Below are 17,252 nucleotides of genomic sequence, written 5' to 3' on the forward strand. Positions count from 1 at the left end.
GTTCCGTGTGAGGCTTTTATCAGAAACGAGTTTGGAAAGTCAATTCCGGTCGACGAACCCGCAGCATTCTCCTATCGGTGTGCCGCCACGAAATGGCGGGCTCCTCACCCGTTTGAAATTTAATTTTCGAACCAAATGTCACTTTTTGTTTGTTATGTTTGTCAACCTTTTTGTTATTTGTTTTTTTTTTATAGAAACTTTTCTGTCGTTTAATTCTGTACGAGATATAGAAGACCAGTGTGCGTTTCACAATGCTACTCTGAAGAAAACTTCTATTTTTAACGTCGAGTAAATTAAATAAAAGTATGTATTAAATATAGGTAATATAAGCATAAAAAATAATACAATTCCAAGACATATTAAAACAGATATCAAATCATTATTAGTGCAGCTTTCGCATGAAATATAATAATATAATCAATACCCAGGATACGAATGCATAATTCAATACGGACGTAGTTAAGTTAAAACAATAGTAAACTATGAACATGGCAGTCGTGACAGGCTGGCCGGGTAAGCGGCACAGTTGGCAGTAGGCTTCGTCACACTTGTGCCAAATATTCCTAAACTTACTGCTGTTTTTTTGCCATAAAATGAATTTTATTGTGGCTAGACAGAGTATAAATTAGGGCCTCAAAATTTACATTGAAATGGTTGTTTTGTGAACAGGCATGAAAGAGCTGTTTTAATGAGTATTTTTATTGTATTGTTAGTGAAAAACTATGTATTTCTCGTGCCCGTCCAGCCACTAATTCACACGGTTGCCAAAAATAAATCATTATATTTAATTCACCATGTAAATCACAATAGTTTGCGTAATATAACATTTGACAGCTCTATTTACCCTCTAATTAATAGCAGACAATTACAATTATTAATGGCCCTTGATATTAAAAAGCACAACAAAGCAATCTCTACATGCCTAAGTAGATGAAAATATAAATGCATGTCTCGTGGTCGACAATTGGCCACTTCTCCATATAATGGCGTCGATTGCTACGAAACGCATTCCATGTATGATGCCAATTGATCACCGACATATTATATCTCACAAGACAATCTTCAATCAAATCAGTTAGTGTCCCCACTTCCTTGATCAAATGACTCGTGCATATCAAATTGAAAAAAAAAACTCGTGTGGTCTGTGGTTTGAAAAATATAAACTTTGACGTTTGGATTTCCGGTTGGCGGGAATTTTAGTGACGTGGTGTTTCTTTTTTTAAATTAATTTTGCTAAAGAGTTCCGTTTACAAAATGAGAAGTATAAACGCGTATGTTCAGTTGCAATTATTAACTGAACGAAAATATAAGGTGCTATAACAGAGGACAATCAACGATTTTATGCATAAATGGAATTACCGAATTAAACTGGAAAAAGCCTTAATAACAGACAGGGGCCCGATTCTCCTAAGTTAATAATGTCAAAATCGAATAGAAATCTAATCGCAATATGATCGCAATAGCAGTTTTAACCATATCGGGCATTCTGCTACTAATAAAAGACCAATCGTATTCGATTGACATTTGATTGGTGTGCGATTGGTCTGTTATTTTGGTAATTTTGGTCTATACGGTAGTTTGCTGTACAATCATTTTGCAATCGTAAATCATTTGCAGACAAAATGATTCATTATTGAATGACAGAAAAGGATAAAAACGTTTATTTCAAAGAAAAAATAGCGGAATGCCACATACGCTTCAATCGTAATCGAGTCGGGATCGGATCTCAGTCGAATCGAGTCGAACGTCAATCGTATGTCGCTTAAGTAAAATTAGGAGAATCGGGCCCCAGATCAGACAGACAGAATTAAATTGAACTGAGAGTTTAATAATAGCTCATTCGATGATATTCTGATGATTTTCTCTCCATATGGTAAATGAGAATCAATTTAGGCGAAAAGCCAAAAAATTAAAAATATAGTGTTCCAATTTTAAATAATTCATGGAAGTCAATTTAGTGTTCAGTAGTGCGTTCTCAATTACAGTTTACGTTTCTTTTTATCCGAATGGAATTTAAACTGACCAATGAGGATGTTTTTATACTATTTTGGTGGTGTTGAATACATTGATCGGATTTACTGAAAATGAGTCCGTTATCAAGTTTCAGGAAAACCAAACGACAGATGTAAGTATATACCTACAGCTTTTAGTTAACGTAATGTTTGTCGCCATATTGTATAGGTCAGATTTATATTATATTATATTTGTGTTATCTAGAGATCCGATATCTAGTGCAAGATATAGGTACATATTACTTACCCCGTGGAAGCCGTGGGGCGGGCTATAATATAGTGTATAAGCTAGTTAACAATATAGCACTTTCACACTGGTGGATTTTCCGGTCGGTTTTTCCGCGTGTGTCTCAACGCGAGCGTATACGAGCGACAAATAGTCGCGCATTAATTAATTAAATCCTCTTTAATGCTTTTTAATTAAGTATTGTGCATAAAATACTAAATTACCATACGATTAAACCTACATACTTACTGATTGTATAATACGAAACAAAAGAATTTCACCTTGGATCGCGAAAGCTGTGTATGTTCTGTGCAACATAACATTTGTGACCAGCACATTGTCATACCATCTTGTCCAAAGTTCGCACACGAAAATAACAGTTACTGTTAAAATTTCAAGGCTTTTATTCGCATGGCAAGATAATCCTTTATTGTAAAACCTGAGTTTTCAGTTGTACGCAAATAAAAACGATTGTCATTTTGGTAAGTAAATACCTACCTACCTACATATGAAGTTGGGAAATACATGATGCATATTATAAATTTTTATTTAGATATCAAGGATAATTTGTGTCTCATTTATAGAACAATATACCTAGGTATTTTTTATCAATTATCTACAAAGATAAGCGAATTAAAGAAATCGAATCATGATTCATTTTGGGCGTAACTGAATTAACTAATAGGTACTTAGATAAAATTCTATTTATATATACAAGTATTGATATACCTTGCCGCGGCAAGTTGTCGCGCAGCGGGCGGAGCTCCGGCGCGATCTCATGGTGGCCTGGAGGGAGCGACTGTCGCAACCCAGTGCAGGGCACGCCACCATCGTGGCGGTAAGTCCCCTCTTTGAGGAGTGGCTCGGGAGGAGTCACGGCGCCCTCACGTACCGCATGACGCAGGTCCTCACCGGACACGGTTGTTTCGGGAGGTACCTGCACCGCATCGGTCGTGAGGAGGCGCCCGGGTGTCACCATTGTGCGGACAGCCCCGAGGACACGGTGGACCACACAGTCCAGGTGTGCCCCGCATGGGAAGGGCACCGCCGGGTCCTCGTCGAGGCTTTGGGCGGCGGCGACCTCTCGCGTCCGGCCCTGGTTCAGGCCATGGTCCGGGGCGAGAGGGAATGGGATGCCGTCGCCTCCTTCTGCGAAGCGGTCATGCTCGAGAAGGAGGAGGCGGAACGCCAGAGAGTTCGCACCTCTCATCCCGGCCGCCGCGCTAGACCAGGTAGACACCATGGGCGCCGGGTGTCGCGAGATGACTCCCGGCCACCGTAGGCGTGGGTCTGTGGGCGGTGAGTTCGGGTGGCTCATCGTCCCTCTGTCTTCCTAGACGACAGACCCGTGTCGACGGCGCGCGTTGTTCCACGCGCTCCTCAAAGAGACGTCAGCAACCCCAGCGGGGCCCAGCAGGGCCAAGGCCTGCCGGGGCTGCGGGTTGTTCGAAAGAGATACCGCGGCCCTGGTACATAAAAGGCCTATGACGGAACACGACGATTTTAGTCAGTAAGAGTCTGACACTCCCTCACCGCTGCTAACCCACAGCGGGAGGGGTCATTTGATGATTTTACGTCGATAAAAAAAAAAAAAAAAAAAAAAAAAAAAAAAGTATTGATATACCTAGAAATGATATAAAACTGAATGGTAGATGAGCATTTTTTATACTTGTATCATGCCTAATTAAGCTATAGATTTATCAATAGACTGTTGACGCTTACACCTTCACTTCTAACAATATCATCTGCCTAGCCTTTTCCCAATTAGGTACATTAGCCTTCATCGTCATCATTCACGTTTTTCTCTTCTCACTGCTGGGCACAGGCCTCCCCTCACACAGAGAAGGATTGAGCGTTAATTACCACGCTTGCTCAATGCAGGTTGGTACTAATTAATATTATTATAAGGCTTGGCTTCCACTATAAAACTGGATGCAGCTGAGCACCAGTATATTTGGACATTGCCAATATCTGGTCAAAACCTTTTGACGGAGTTTAACGGGAAATTAAAAATATAAATGCCCAAATAAGGTCCAATCAATCTACTCGTATAACATAATGTGTAAAAACTAAAATGCAATATCTCTATTAGGTGCAGTTAATATCCGGTAATAATACTGCAATCTGGGGCCCGATTCTCCTAATTTTACTTAAGCGCCATACGATTCACGTTCGACTCGATTCGACTGATATCCAATCCCGACTCGATTACGATTGAAGCGTATGTGGCATTCCGCTATTTTTTCTTTGAAATAAACGTTTTTATCCTTTTCTGTCATTCAATAATGAATCGTTTTGTCTGCAAATGATTTACGATTGCAAAATGATTGTACAGCAAACTACCGTATAGACCAAAATCACCAAAATAGCAGACCAATCGCACACCAATCAAATGTCAATCGAATACGATTGGTCTTTTATTAGTAGCAGAATGCCCGATATGGTTAAAACTGCTATTGCGATCATATTGCGATTCGTTTTCTATTCGATTTTGACATTATTAACTTAGGAGAATCGGGCCCCAGTGCTCTGACAGAAATGGAAGTTTGTCACACTATTGACGGTAAAACGGCTTGGTAATTACACCCTAATTAACAAGTAAACTGTAGAAAAAGCAGACTTTAATATATTTATATAAGAAAAAGGCCCAGTTTTTTTCTAAATGCTGATAGACTAAAGGCCTATGGGCCAAGTTCACCGACGAAATAATCATCAGTTTTCTTAAAACAACTGTTAACTATAAAGGAGATGGCCAAATTTTCATAGAAAAAAAACCCAGAATCGACAGCAATGAAATGGTTACCAATAGGTTCTTTATGATAGACCTTTGATGGTGCCAAAAAATCCAGACTGAAATCCATGGGGTATAGGAGCTATTTCATATTATCGCAAAAATAGGTTATGTTGAATATATGTTGATTTTAAAGATTATTAACATCAAGGGACATAAAAAAGCAAAGTAAACTAACATTATACAAGCCACTAGTAACAACCCCATAGTTTCAGAGTTGGCCTGGTGATTAAAAGGTCTTGTATTTAACCACTCCAGATACGATTAAGCACCGACCTTACCTACTTGGAGAGGTTTCGCAGTTACATGCAACCTTCACAACTGGCTATGAAATGTTTTTGGAGAAATTGTCTTTGAAAATCGCGCCATGTGACATTGTCAAATATAACAAAATATGACTTAGCAATGTAAAACGGTCCAATCACGAGTCTGCATTCAACTTCTAACGAACATCAAACAGTAAAAGTAAACTTTTTTGTGAACTAAAATCTTGATCGAAAAAACGTTATAAAAAGAGAACCCCATGGTTTGTAGATGTTTTGAAATACTTTTTAAAATCCACAAATTATACTGAATCCAATCATACATATGAAGTTCCTGTCGACTCTGGGTTTTTTTTTGGCCATCTCCTTTACAACACATTTACATTACAGAAAAACTGACGTATGCTGTCAAAATGATGAATGCTTAAGATTTTACTGAAGCATACCATACCATAGAGTCAATTTTACTGCATGGAACAATAAATTAATGCACTAGACCAAACGCATAAGCAAAGAGTTGTTATCGCACCTTGAAATTGTTTTTGGAGATATCAAAGAATAATTTACAGTAGAAACTATGTAATTGACAGCCGATTTTACTCTATCACTTTAATCTACGTCTAGAAAAGTATCCAGCTTACTGCTGTAGGTATGTGTTAGGTAAAGCATTTTAAAACAAATTAACCTGATTATTTAAAATAAACTGCAGGCAGGCATAAATCAAGCGAAGTGTGCAAAACCTTATCTAAGCATCGGCCTCCTTTCGTCACGTTGAAATTAGGCAACGACTACTTACAACCTGAATTTAACCTTAAAGTCTTCACAGTAAGATTTATATTCGTAAAGCATGTAAAATAAAATGTTTACGTTTGTCGAATATCTTTGAATTGGGTTTAGTTTTAAAAAGTTTAATGGTATGTATTTGGGAAATGTGGGGAAGTCGTATGCTATGTGAATTACCATCTGAATTTCGATCTAGATTTAAAGCAAATTACTACGAAGGTAGGTACCATTCATACTAGTTATCGAAGTCATTTCATCGTCAGTTTTCAATACTGCCTTACGAAAGTTGACACAATTGAAGCAACAAAACACAATCCTAAAATTATCATCATATAAGTACCTGCCGGGGCTGCAGGATTGTTCGAATTTATCGCGATGCTGGTACATAAACGGCTTTAGAAGGAACATGATGGGTTTTAGTCAATAAGATTCTGACACTCCCTCACGCTACATCCACACCGAGGGGGAGGGGGGAGGGAAACATCAAATACGCAAAAGTCGAAGCGAAATGTCCAAATCATAGATAGGCTAAATCCATATAATTATTTTGAGTAACCTAAACAGTGCTTGACACTGATTCATCGTCTGCAATAAAAGTATAAAATGATAAAAACAATGAGTTAGTTCCAAGAGCAGACTCCTCATAGGAATAAGAAGTAGCCACGTCACATCCCGTGACTTAAGCTTCCTGTAGAAACGTCATATAGATATACTTACGAGGTAGATAGTAAAATATGAAACGAATTTGTTCTATTAATACTAAATACATATTTAAAATAAACTTATCGAAGAAAACGGAAAAAGACATCATGATTTGAGTCCACATAGAAGTAAGGTTTTGCCAACCATCTGTGAAAATATTTCTATTCTCATAATACATAGTCTTTTTTCCAAAAATATTCTTATTTTGCTAATAATCCCTTTTAAAAATTGGTAAGACACTCCATTAATTTTGATGTTCAGTTCATTTAATTAAGCAGGATTTAACGTAGAAGTCAGCCAATGATTTTAATTAATACTTCTCCGTCGTAAGTAGGTCGGAATACCAGCGATCACTCGTTACACCAACCTTGCTCCATTTAAAAATAATGTTTGGTTTTTCTTTTTCAATGTTTTTTAAGCCCCAATGATCTGTTTACGATGCAAACTGGCTGAATGTAAACGTATTTTCATTTTTAAACAGCTATGGTTATCTGTAGCGGTATGGCTTCCTTCTATTTTCCAAAATGTCTTGCATAAGCATAAGTTAAGAAAGCAAAAACCTGTATTGTAAAGGAATATCTCCCTAAAGTGACATTTAGTAAACACAATGTGAGGTTCAAATTATTTCCCTCCTGAGATGGCTTTTTATACACCATTTATTCCAAAAGAAAAACCGTACAGCCATGCTCGTACTTCATACTCGCATATCTCAAAATTTTCTTTGGAAGTACCCGAGCTCACATTTATCTTAATATCCAACGGTGTCAATGACAAAAACAAATAAAACCTTTTCAAATGCCAAGCGTGATTTAAAATATGAAATATATTTTGTGTCTGCGATCGACACGATGTAATAATGGGCCACAAATGTTAGTTCGTAAATAGACGACCCAAATCCGAGTGCACGGCTGGACTGCAGAATGTAGTCATCTGTTCCACGAGTTCCACGACACGAAATAGACAAATTGTGTTGCGTAGAACGGAACGTCCAACGTTCTTTATTTAAATGTGCGAATTGTGACATTACACAGATTTGTAGGCTCAATGAAAATAATATTTTCTTTATGTGAGTTCGAATTTCAACTTTCGTTTTACGATTACGCGCGAAATAATTCAGAATGGGTCTTTTATTGTCTTTCTTGCAACCCAGTTATTAAGAACATCTTGGAAAACTACTTACAAGAGATATGAAAAATGATTTACACATTTCTATGTCATAAAGACAATTGGGTAATTTTCAGTGGAAACTATAGAACTAGTTTCAAAATATTTAAAGCAACAGTTAGATAATTAGTAAACATTTTCCAATATTTACTAATTTCCAAACAAAAATACGGGCTTAAAAATTGGCATACTACAGCTGAACGTTCGATACGCGTTTAGATCTATTTGGCACTAAGCCGGAATAACTGAGCTAAGAACAAATCTCTCGGTACTGGCAGTTTAAAAATAATAAAAACTCCTTAAGTAAAAATACATGCAGACTCTTTCAAAAGTTCATGGCCATCATTTGTTTTTTTTTTAAGAACCATCACCGATGTACTTGGCGCGAAAATACGACTAACGGCGCCATATTTAATTACTGAATTGCACATTGAATGATTAATAAGAGCATTACATATTTGTTCGAGCAACATCCTTAATTTGTGCATATTAATAATTCCGCGCCAGTTTTCAGCGCAGTAATTTCCATGATACATTTCATTATTTATTCAGTGAATACTGAAAATCTCTTTGTTTTGTTGCAGATCATCAGAAATGATCCACGTGGATGAAACCGATCCAGTTGGAGGTAATATTTTATTTAAGTACTTTATTAAGCTCAAGTTCATCGAAATAATTAACGTCAGTTTACTTTAAACAACTGATTATCAATTTCCAATTTCGGTGTACTTAGACCCTACTACACGTTTAGGTGCGCAAAAGCAGACTCAGTAAGGCCATTTCAAATAAAGAATGCACACCAGAATAACGGATTTGAATACCGAAAGTATGACGTCACAAAGCAACGTTTTGTTAAGGTTTGTATTTTTTATTTCTGCGCATATGACTCTGTTAACGCCTTCGGGGTCAAACAAAGATATTTGTACTTTATAAACAAAAAACGTTACCTCCCACAACTAGACAGAAAATTAATCAAAGCAAAATAAAAATTGCTAAAATTCTATGTCAACATCAATTACTATAGCACTTTAACGCCATTCTATTAATTCCTCAAAGTAGGTTAAATAAAAAACTAAAGATAATTATCGTGGCAGTTAGCTAAACTTCAGAACAAAATAAAGTAAACAAACACAATATTTGGCAGGCGAGTGGAATCCGTCTTTATTTTAGACCGGGCCGAATATTTGAAGTCGTGGGCTCGATGACACTAATGACAGCCCAATCGTCATGTTACAAATGTAGAATGAACACAATTTTGGTACTTGTGACGATAATTACGTCATTACATTGACGGTAGGTTGCACCCAGTTGGACCGTTTATTTAAAATGATAGCCGAAACATTTTCTAAGTTCAAAGTTGTCAAAGTTCTTTATTGCAAACATAGGTAATAAGTTCATAATAGATACACAATAAAGTGCACTATGTTTCGCCTGTCAGTAAGCAATTTAGTAATGTCAATTTTCAGTTGTCAAGTCGCCAATGTCACGGCTGGCTAAAGTTTGGTTATCTTTACAGTTAAATGGTTATGGAAAAATAATTTATATTTCAAATCAGAATTTTCTTAAAAAAAATAATTGCGTCGGTCTGAAAAACATTTGCAGTATTAATTCAAAACTACTAAATTCAAAAACAACAACTCTAATCACACAGTACTAATCTATACGCCTATGAGCTGTTAGTTCAAACTTCGGAAACAAAGCTAATCAATTTCCCAGAAATGCAAGCTACAATTCAATGAATTTCGGAAGCTTAGTCATCTGAACGGTAGCAATTCGGAAATGACTGCGCATACCTACATCCAACTAGTTACCTACCTATGGCATTTGTCTTGCTACCATAGACAACAACCCGTCATTACGCGCCTCTTTCAACGTCCAGGCTATGGGACATACCACAGACTATAATCATATGCATTCCTTATATGAGTCATGGTATAGCATCCTGTAGTATTGTATTTTTTGTGTTGAGAATATGGTGTAGAGGTACATATTTTAAATTCCAATGACTGTTTTTTCAGCTTTTGATATAAATTGAACTAAAACTAAGTGTTCGACGCAATATCTATCAATTAAACCAAAATTGACTGTTTCCCGTGGGTTCCCATTTCCAGAAAGAACTACTTTCCGCTACCTGGTAAAAAGTAGCTTACGTCCTTTCTCGGGCACTAGACTAGTAGACTATGTGCATGATATTGACAAGATCTTGAAAAGAGCCTCAGGATTATCACCAGGTCAAAATTGGAGAAAGTATTGAGCATTTGTTAAATTTAAATCCCTACATGCTGGTAGATTAACTTTTAATTTTTATGGAAGAAAAAACAGCTTTTGCCAAATTCTGATACACTCACTGGCACTCACAAGTCATACCCTCATTAATATTCGGCAAACATTCATCGCAATACAAGTACATTACTTAAGTACATAACGCGATGTTTGACGAACATTTTAATGCAAAAGGTCAATGACATTGCAGACGAAAACACATTTTTGCATTACCTACGGCATTTTTCTCGCAATTTTTATGTAAAAAAAAGCTATAAACAGGGGTTGACTTACTACAATAACCGAACCCAGGCCCGCCGTAAGCGGGCGTGCAGCGCGTGCACAGCACGCGGGCGGCACGTCCTAGGGGGCGGCAAATCTAGCGAGTTATTACGTAATATTTAAAAAATACAATATCTTTTTACTAATGATTTGATTTCAATATTTCCAAACACAGCAATAGCGCTAAGAATATTACTTACACTGCCGGTTTCAGTTAGGTACATCTGTTGAAAGGACATTTTCAAAATTAAAGATTCATTAACATTCAAACGATTTAAGATCAACCAGTGGCGTAGCGTGGGGCAAATGCTATTTAGGGGGCGGCAAAATTAAACCAATAAAATTTCGGAAAAAGCCGCCGTAGCTTTGGTCGTCTCCTATTTTTGACTGTTTCACCCTTTGCATCCCCAAAAAAATTCGCGCTCGCTGCGCTCGCGGCTCTATGTCAGATATTGCATTTTATCTTTGTTTAATTGTTGAGGCATTCAATTCCGAAAAAACATTTTTCACGCACGTCCGTTATGGCTTTTTATGATATGTTTACTTCATGAAAACTTTAAGGAAAAAAGCGCGCTCGCTTCGCTCGCGGCTTTTGCACTTCGCTTCTGTGCATATCTTACTTTTGACTTTGCTTTGTTAATTTACAGTGGTTTTTATTTGTTTTGTGTCCGTCCCTAGACTAAAAAATTTTCGCGCTCGCTTCGCTCGCGCTTCCTTACATATGAAAAGTGCCTTATAAGTTGACTTTTCAACGGGAAACCCACCAAATAACATATTTTACTTACGTAAAACATTGTTATAGATATTTAAGTGCGTTAAGTAGTTTAAGTTAATCACAATCTTTCAATACATAGGGGCCACTTGGGTAATGATTGCATTGCATTGATGCCCTAAGCAATTGCTTAGTTTGCTTATGGGCTAACCCAGGACTGCTTAGGTTACTCTGAACATTTCAAGTAAATAAAAAGTTATGTGTAATGAATGTTATGTATTGCAATAGTTATTTATCCAAAAGTAGTAGTGGGTTTTCTGCAATCAGAGCACATTTTTTTTCTGTTGGACAAGTAAGATGGATATGAATTTTCGGACCCCCTGGATCCACCCCCCCCCCCTTATATATTTTTTGACAAAACGTATGTAGTCGTAGGACGGCATAATCAGTTTTGCACGCGGGCGAACAAACAGCTAGCGGCGGGCCTGACCGAACCATTTTCATTTGTCACATGGCCGATTTGACCAATGGCCTGCAAGTATTCGGCTGGTTATGGTTTAGTAATCGTTATAGTTAAATGATGAAACTAAAGATACTATGATTTTTGTAGTTAATAATAATAAGCAAATCAAATAAAACAACAAACGTTTATCAGTATTATTTTTAGACAGACAATTGATTCCATATTCATTTATCCTCTGCGTTAAACAATAGCTGACAGCTATAGATTAAAATAAATTCGACAACGCACTGATTTCATCACGGTAAGACATGGCGGATAAAAAAAAAATATTTTTCAAGAATGATTCTAAAGTTCCCAATTAGATGATTGAAAGTATCTAATAGTCACATAATTTAAATGCTCAGTCACATGAAATATAAAATTAAAGAACATTCTATTCTACATAAAGTATATAAAAGTACATACAAAACTGACTAGTTTAAAAACAAAATGCAGCATTGATTTTGCTCGATATTACCTATTCAAAAACAATGCTAGACAGGCATTTCTCTATCTTTATAGCTGAATTCACAATTCGATAATATAATATTTTATGAGTTGTGTTTTCGCCGACAGTACTGTTTAATGCAAACATTTTTAAAATTATTTTTATGACTTGCTATCCAGTGTCTCGAAGTTCGTGGTCTTACAGTAGGTACTCAAGTAGGTACAACTCAGTGCCCAGAAGGGCCTACGAAGCCTACGAACTCTACTGAGCAGCAGTTGTTGCATAAAATTGCATTAGGTGAATACCTATGCTAGAGATCTTCGGAAAATTTTGGAAAACTCTGTCATTTAGAAACACTGTTGTGAAGCTCTAACTAACATGTAAATATCGGAATTGTGGCTTCTCCCGTCTGGCTACATGGATCCATTTCCACAATCCAGAAGTTGCGTACAAAATAAACTTGTTTAAAACGAGTGAATAATAAAATACAATACGTAAACACGTGCTAGCAGCCACGTGAGTCCAACCGGGATGATGCTATGTTAGAAGGTCACCAGATCTTAGCTGGTCGGCGCCTGACCACCCATTCATGTGGATTTTATTTTTAAATCTACCAGTGTTACGACGCAGTAGAACTATGATGTTTACTGACATATGTCGGGTTATTGTTACGTATTTTTACAGAGCGTTTTCACACTAGCAGATTTTCCGTTCGGTTTTTCAGCGCGTAGCATAACCGAGTGGCTAAAATCTGTCTGGCTGTTGTCAATTGTTTGCTGTTATGCTGAGAAAGCGCGAGATTTTTCGCCCGAATCATCCATTAGTATGAAGAGGCTGTTACTGTCCGCCTGCGATTTTGAACGCCGAGGAACTCGCAATTCCAAATTCAAATCTCAATGAAACACTACTATAAACAAATACAAACCAGCCTACATTTTGCCCAAAACAAAAAAAAATACATTTCCCAACATGGCAAGCCCAAATACAAACAACCTCATTTAAGGCAAAAGCAACTTAAAAAAAACTACAAAAAATCACTCACACGACCTTTATTTACTACAACAGATCTGAGTAATGCTGTGATCTATCGATAAGATGTGACTATATCGATATATAGAATCGATGAGTAATCATCACTTCGTATATAAAGGTGGATGAACGAGTCAAAGGCGCCTGCAGTGCATTCAACCCGTGCAGTGTCCAACGTAGTAAGGTTAAACTAAATTAGTACTATTGTGTGCCTACTATTAATATTACTACAGGGGCGGATTTGGGGCGGGGGGGTGCAAAAATTTTGAACACGGGTCCCAAATACTGATGACTCGTTCTTATGCTACTGCTGCAGGATTTAAGTTTTCGCCTATTATAAATTTAGCAAAACAAATACCTACCTGTACGAGGAAATAGTAGCTGATTGTAGTTATACTTTTAATGATTAATTAAAATATTTATGTGGTCTAAACACAAATAAAGAAGAGTCACAATATCATCACTACCAAACAAAAAGAGAAGAATTTTTCGCGAACACGCATAACATAAATATTAGAACATAAGACCTTGTGTAAATTTTTAAACAGTAAGCACCAAAGTACCAATTATTGAAGAGGAAAATCAAATAGATAAATTAAAGTGTTTGCCTGTTTGGCTAGATAATTACCTACAAACTTCCTCTAAAACAAATAACAAAATTACGTTGATTAGCATGTAGCGGATATAAATACATAAACGTGTAACACATGTTCTTCTACAGACTAAACAATGGATAGACAGTCCAAAATTCGCAATGTCGTGCCTGACGCGTTTTTTGTCTTGACTCCTTGCCAAAACGATGCAATGACGCATCTGTGGGTGCACTCTTTAGTTTATTATTGTTTTTAGGGTTCCGTACCCAGAGGGTAAAACGTTACCTTTTTTTTTAAACGATGGGTGTAATCATCAACTCCCTTCCCGCTGTGGGTAAGCAGCGGTGAGGGAGGGAGTATCAGACTTTTACTGAATAACATCTATCGTGTTCCGTCGTAGGCCTTTTATGTACCAGGGCCGCGGTAACACATTCGAATAATCCCGCAGCCTCGGCAGGCCTTCGCTCTGCTGGGCCCCGCTGGGGATAAAACGTTACCTCATTACTAAGATTTCACTGTCCGTCTATAAACATGCTGTATCTCATGAACCATGATAGCTAGACAGCCGAAATTGTCAGAGGTGGTGTATGGCGTCGTCCTAATTGGGAGCGATCGTACGATGGCGCGATGCGTTTTTCATCTTAAGGCGTCGTCCTAATTGACAGCTATCGTACGATGACACGATGCGTTCTCGTCGTGCGATGAGTTCAAACATACAGATTTCATCAGAGTGTCCTATTTGAACCTCGCAAGTGAGATCGTGAGATGAAAAACGCATCGCGCCATCGTACGATCGCTCCCAATTAGGACGACGCCTATGATTTCTGTAACCGCTGTAAAAATAAATACGGAAACTATGTAGAATAAAATAAATAAGGGGCTAACATAGACCAAGCATCACTTTTTATAGATACGGAACTCTTCGTTCCCGAGTCCGGCGCACACTTGGCCGATTTTTTTCTACATAGAACTATCGAGAATCTCAATTAATAAAATTGACATAGTGGATGTTTGCTTTTTGCCAGTTTCGCTATTTACAATAGTGATTTGTTGGCTCTGATAGAACAAATTGCAGACAGACGTATTATCGTCACGCTTAATTTGCAAAACGATTAATGTTTATTATATGTTGTTATAGGTATATAAACATGGCTTCCGACCTCTTTACTGTTATCGCATAGTTTTTCTTTCGTCATCAACTTGATATTGAAAATGAACTCAAGAATCTTATCTATCGCTACTAATATTATAAATCCGAAAGTAACTCTGTCTGTCTGTCGCCCCTTTACGTCTAAACCACTGAACTGATTTTAATAAAATTTGGTAGGTACAGAGATAGAGTTGACCTTGAGAAAGAACATAGAGTAGTTTTTATCCCGGACTTTTAAAGAGTTCTCTTGGAAACGCGATATAACCGAACTCTTCGCGGGCGAAGCCGCGGGCGGAAGCTAGTTACTAATATTATAAAGCTGAAGAGTTTGTTTGTTTAAACGAGTTTACTCAGGAACATCCGATTTGAAAAATTATTGTTTGTTAGATAGCTCATGTATCGAGAAATTCTATGGACTACTTTTCCTAGAGAAAGGGTTCCTACGGGATGCGGGTGAAGATAGTATTTTCGTTAAAATGCAACAAGGACTAAACCTCTTGAGGACGAAGCTAGCTCTTTCTCCATATAAAATATTCGTAGACGTGACTACCATTGTAACAGTTAAACCCATGAAGAACATAATGACTGGCGGAGATGTCATAACGCAAAATCTCCTATGAAACAAGCGCGCCAAAATGCGAGTGTTTTGGGGACGAGAAACGTTACTACCTCCGCTCTTATACGCCTTCTATGGAACCCGCCTATTATTTTCAAAATAAAATCACCAATCAATCAAGACCAATCTTCGATAGAATGATTTTGATTTGACAAGAAACCCGAACGTCTCGTTACTTCTACTAACTGATCACGCCTACCGTTCGTTGCTTTACCTACAAGAAGGCTTTGACCTAGCATCCTTATGGCGTCTCCGCTATCTTTCCGTGGTTAAACTAACGTATGGCATACAAATAGACGTAACATACCTATTCACTGACACACCTGTGTCTGATAGACATCTATTTAATGTAACAACGAGGATACAGCCATTTTTAACGCGATTACTTTTCCAATTCTGTATGGTGCATTTTTATCTGGTTATCAGACAGGGTACAATTTAATCAGCTTAATGAAAGATAAGAGATTGCCTATCTGTTTTATCTGTAAGCCGAAACTAACTACAACAGCGTAATTAATGAGAAAGTAGAAAATAATTTTGTTATTGGATTCGACTGACTGGACTATCAGAACTATGGCTTTAAACGCAAGTCCTAAAAAATACCCATTTCCTCCAATTCATATAAATAGCAATGTTGTAATAATGATAATAATAGTGATGCTGTTATTAAGCAATTAATGGAATAAAAAATCCATATAATTTATAAAACGATAACGCAGCATGCAAAGCAATAAAAATAATTGTATCAAATAGCGTATCTATCATGTTATAACATGTAAAGAAAAACATTCAAAGGTGAATCTAAGAGTTGTCTAACATCTATTAAGATAAAGAAGTTAATAAGGTTAGAAGTGCACGTGCACTGATAATACTAACATCTTATAAAGATAACAGATACGAAATCTGGATTACGGCAGATCATACAATATCTTTTATTACAGAAGAATCTTCATTTTTATAGGAACTCGTGTTGTGTCTGCCAAAGTTTAGAACCCTTTTAAGTACCTTACATCACAAATGTATGCCATAAGATTAGCCATTCTATACATTAATCAGAAATTATATTTCTATACTGAGCATTTCTTGACGTTGGACCCAGTATCGGACCCTGGGACATTCCACTTGTGTAAACACTTAGGCCCAAGTTCCCTGACAACATAAGCGTCCGTTTTTTCTTAAAACAAATGTTTGTTTGAAAAATTAAACGTGAAAAGTCAGTGAAAATTCATAGCACTGAACAGTTGTATTAGGAAAACCGACGTTTAGGTTGTCACCTGTTATTGAACTTGGGGTTTTAGTAGGTACATTCTTATTTTCTCCAAACATTTGCTAACTGTATCTTATCTTTGCAGAAATCGAGCCACCCTTCCCCTGTCGCGATGTCACCATCAAAAGGGGTACAGATGTCAACGAATTTTACGAAATGCTCTCCGAGATCGGCAGGTGAGGAATATTCATATCATTACTTACACTTGACCCCAATTAACCAATTTTAAAGTCAACCATTTGACTCTTTGTGCATAATTATTCTTTGCTCCTACAAATATTGCCGAGAAGCTTCGCTTTTCAGAAGTTGGCTACTTAATAAACACAGTAGTCGAAAATCTTATGACCAAAACAATACGGCGAAAGGCATTAATTGGCTGACTTCAGTAGGTTAGTAATCTGTGTTATTACTCAGACCACAATAAGTATTTGCTGAGCACATTGAAATATG

At 37.2% G+C, this 17,252-nt stretch overlaps 1 protein-coding gene across 3 annotated transcripts in view; it reads left to right on the forward strand.

Moving 5' to 3' along the window:
• Positions 1-17,252, forward strand: part of LOC124635562 (serine/threonine protein kinase OSK1-like) — a 44,253-nt gene that overhangs the window by 8,987 nt on the left and 18,014 nt on the right. For 2 of the 3 annotated variants that reach the window (XM_047171482.1, XM_047171483.1), the window contains exons 2-3: positions 8,526-8,569; positions 16,888-16,978. In XM_047171482.1, the coding sequence (XP_047027438.1) occupies positions 8,526-8,569; positions 16,888-16,978 (135 nt within the window). Of the gene's footprint in view, positions 1-2,034; positions 2,126-8,525; positions 8,570-16,887; positions 16,979-17,252 lie in introns of those variants that run through there. The other variant, XM_047171481.1, reaches the window with a different exon arrangement.

The sequence above is a fragment of the Helicoverpa zea genome, chromosome 13 (assembly GCF_022581195.2).
Source record: "Helicoverpa zea isolate HzStark_Cry1AcR chromosome 13, ilHelZeax1.1, whole genome shotgun sequence".
In the NCBI taxonomy this organism is placed as follows: Eukaryota; Metazoa; Arthropoda; class Insecta; order Lepidoptera; family Noctuidae; genus Helicoverpa; species Helicoverpa zea.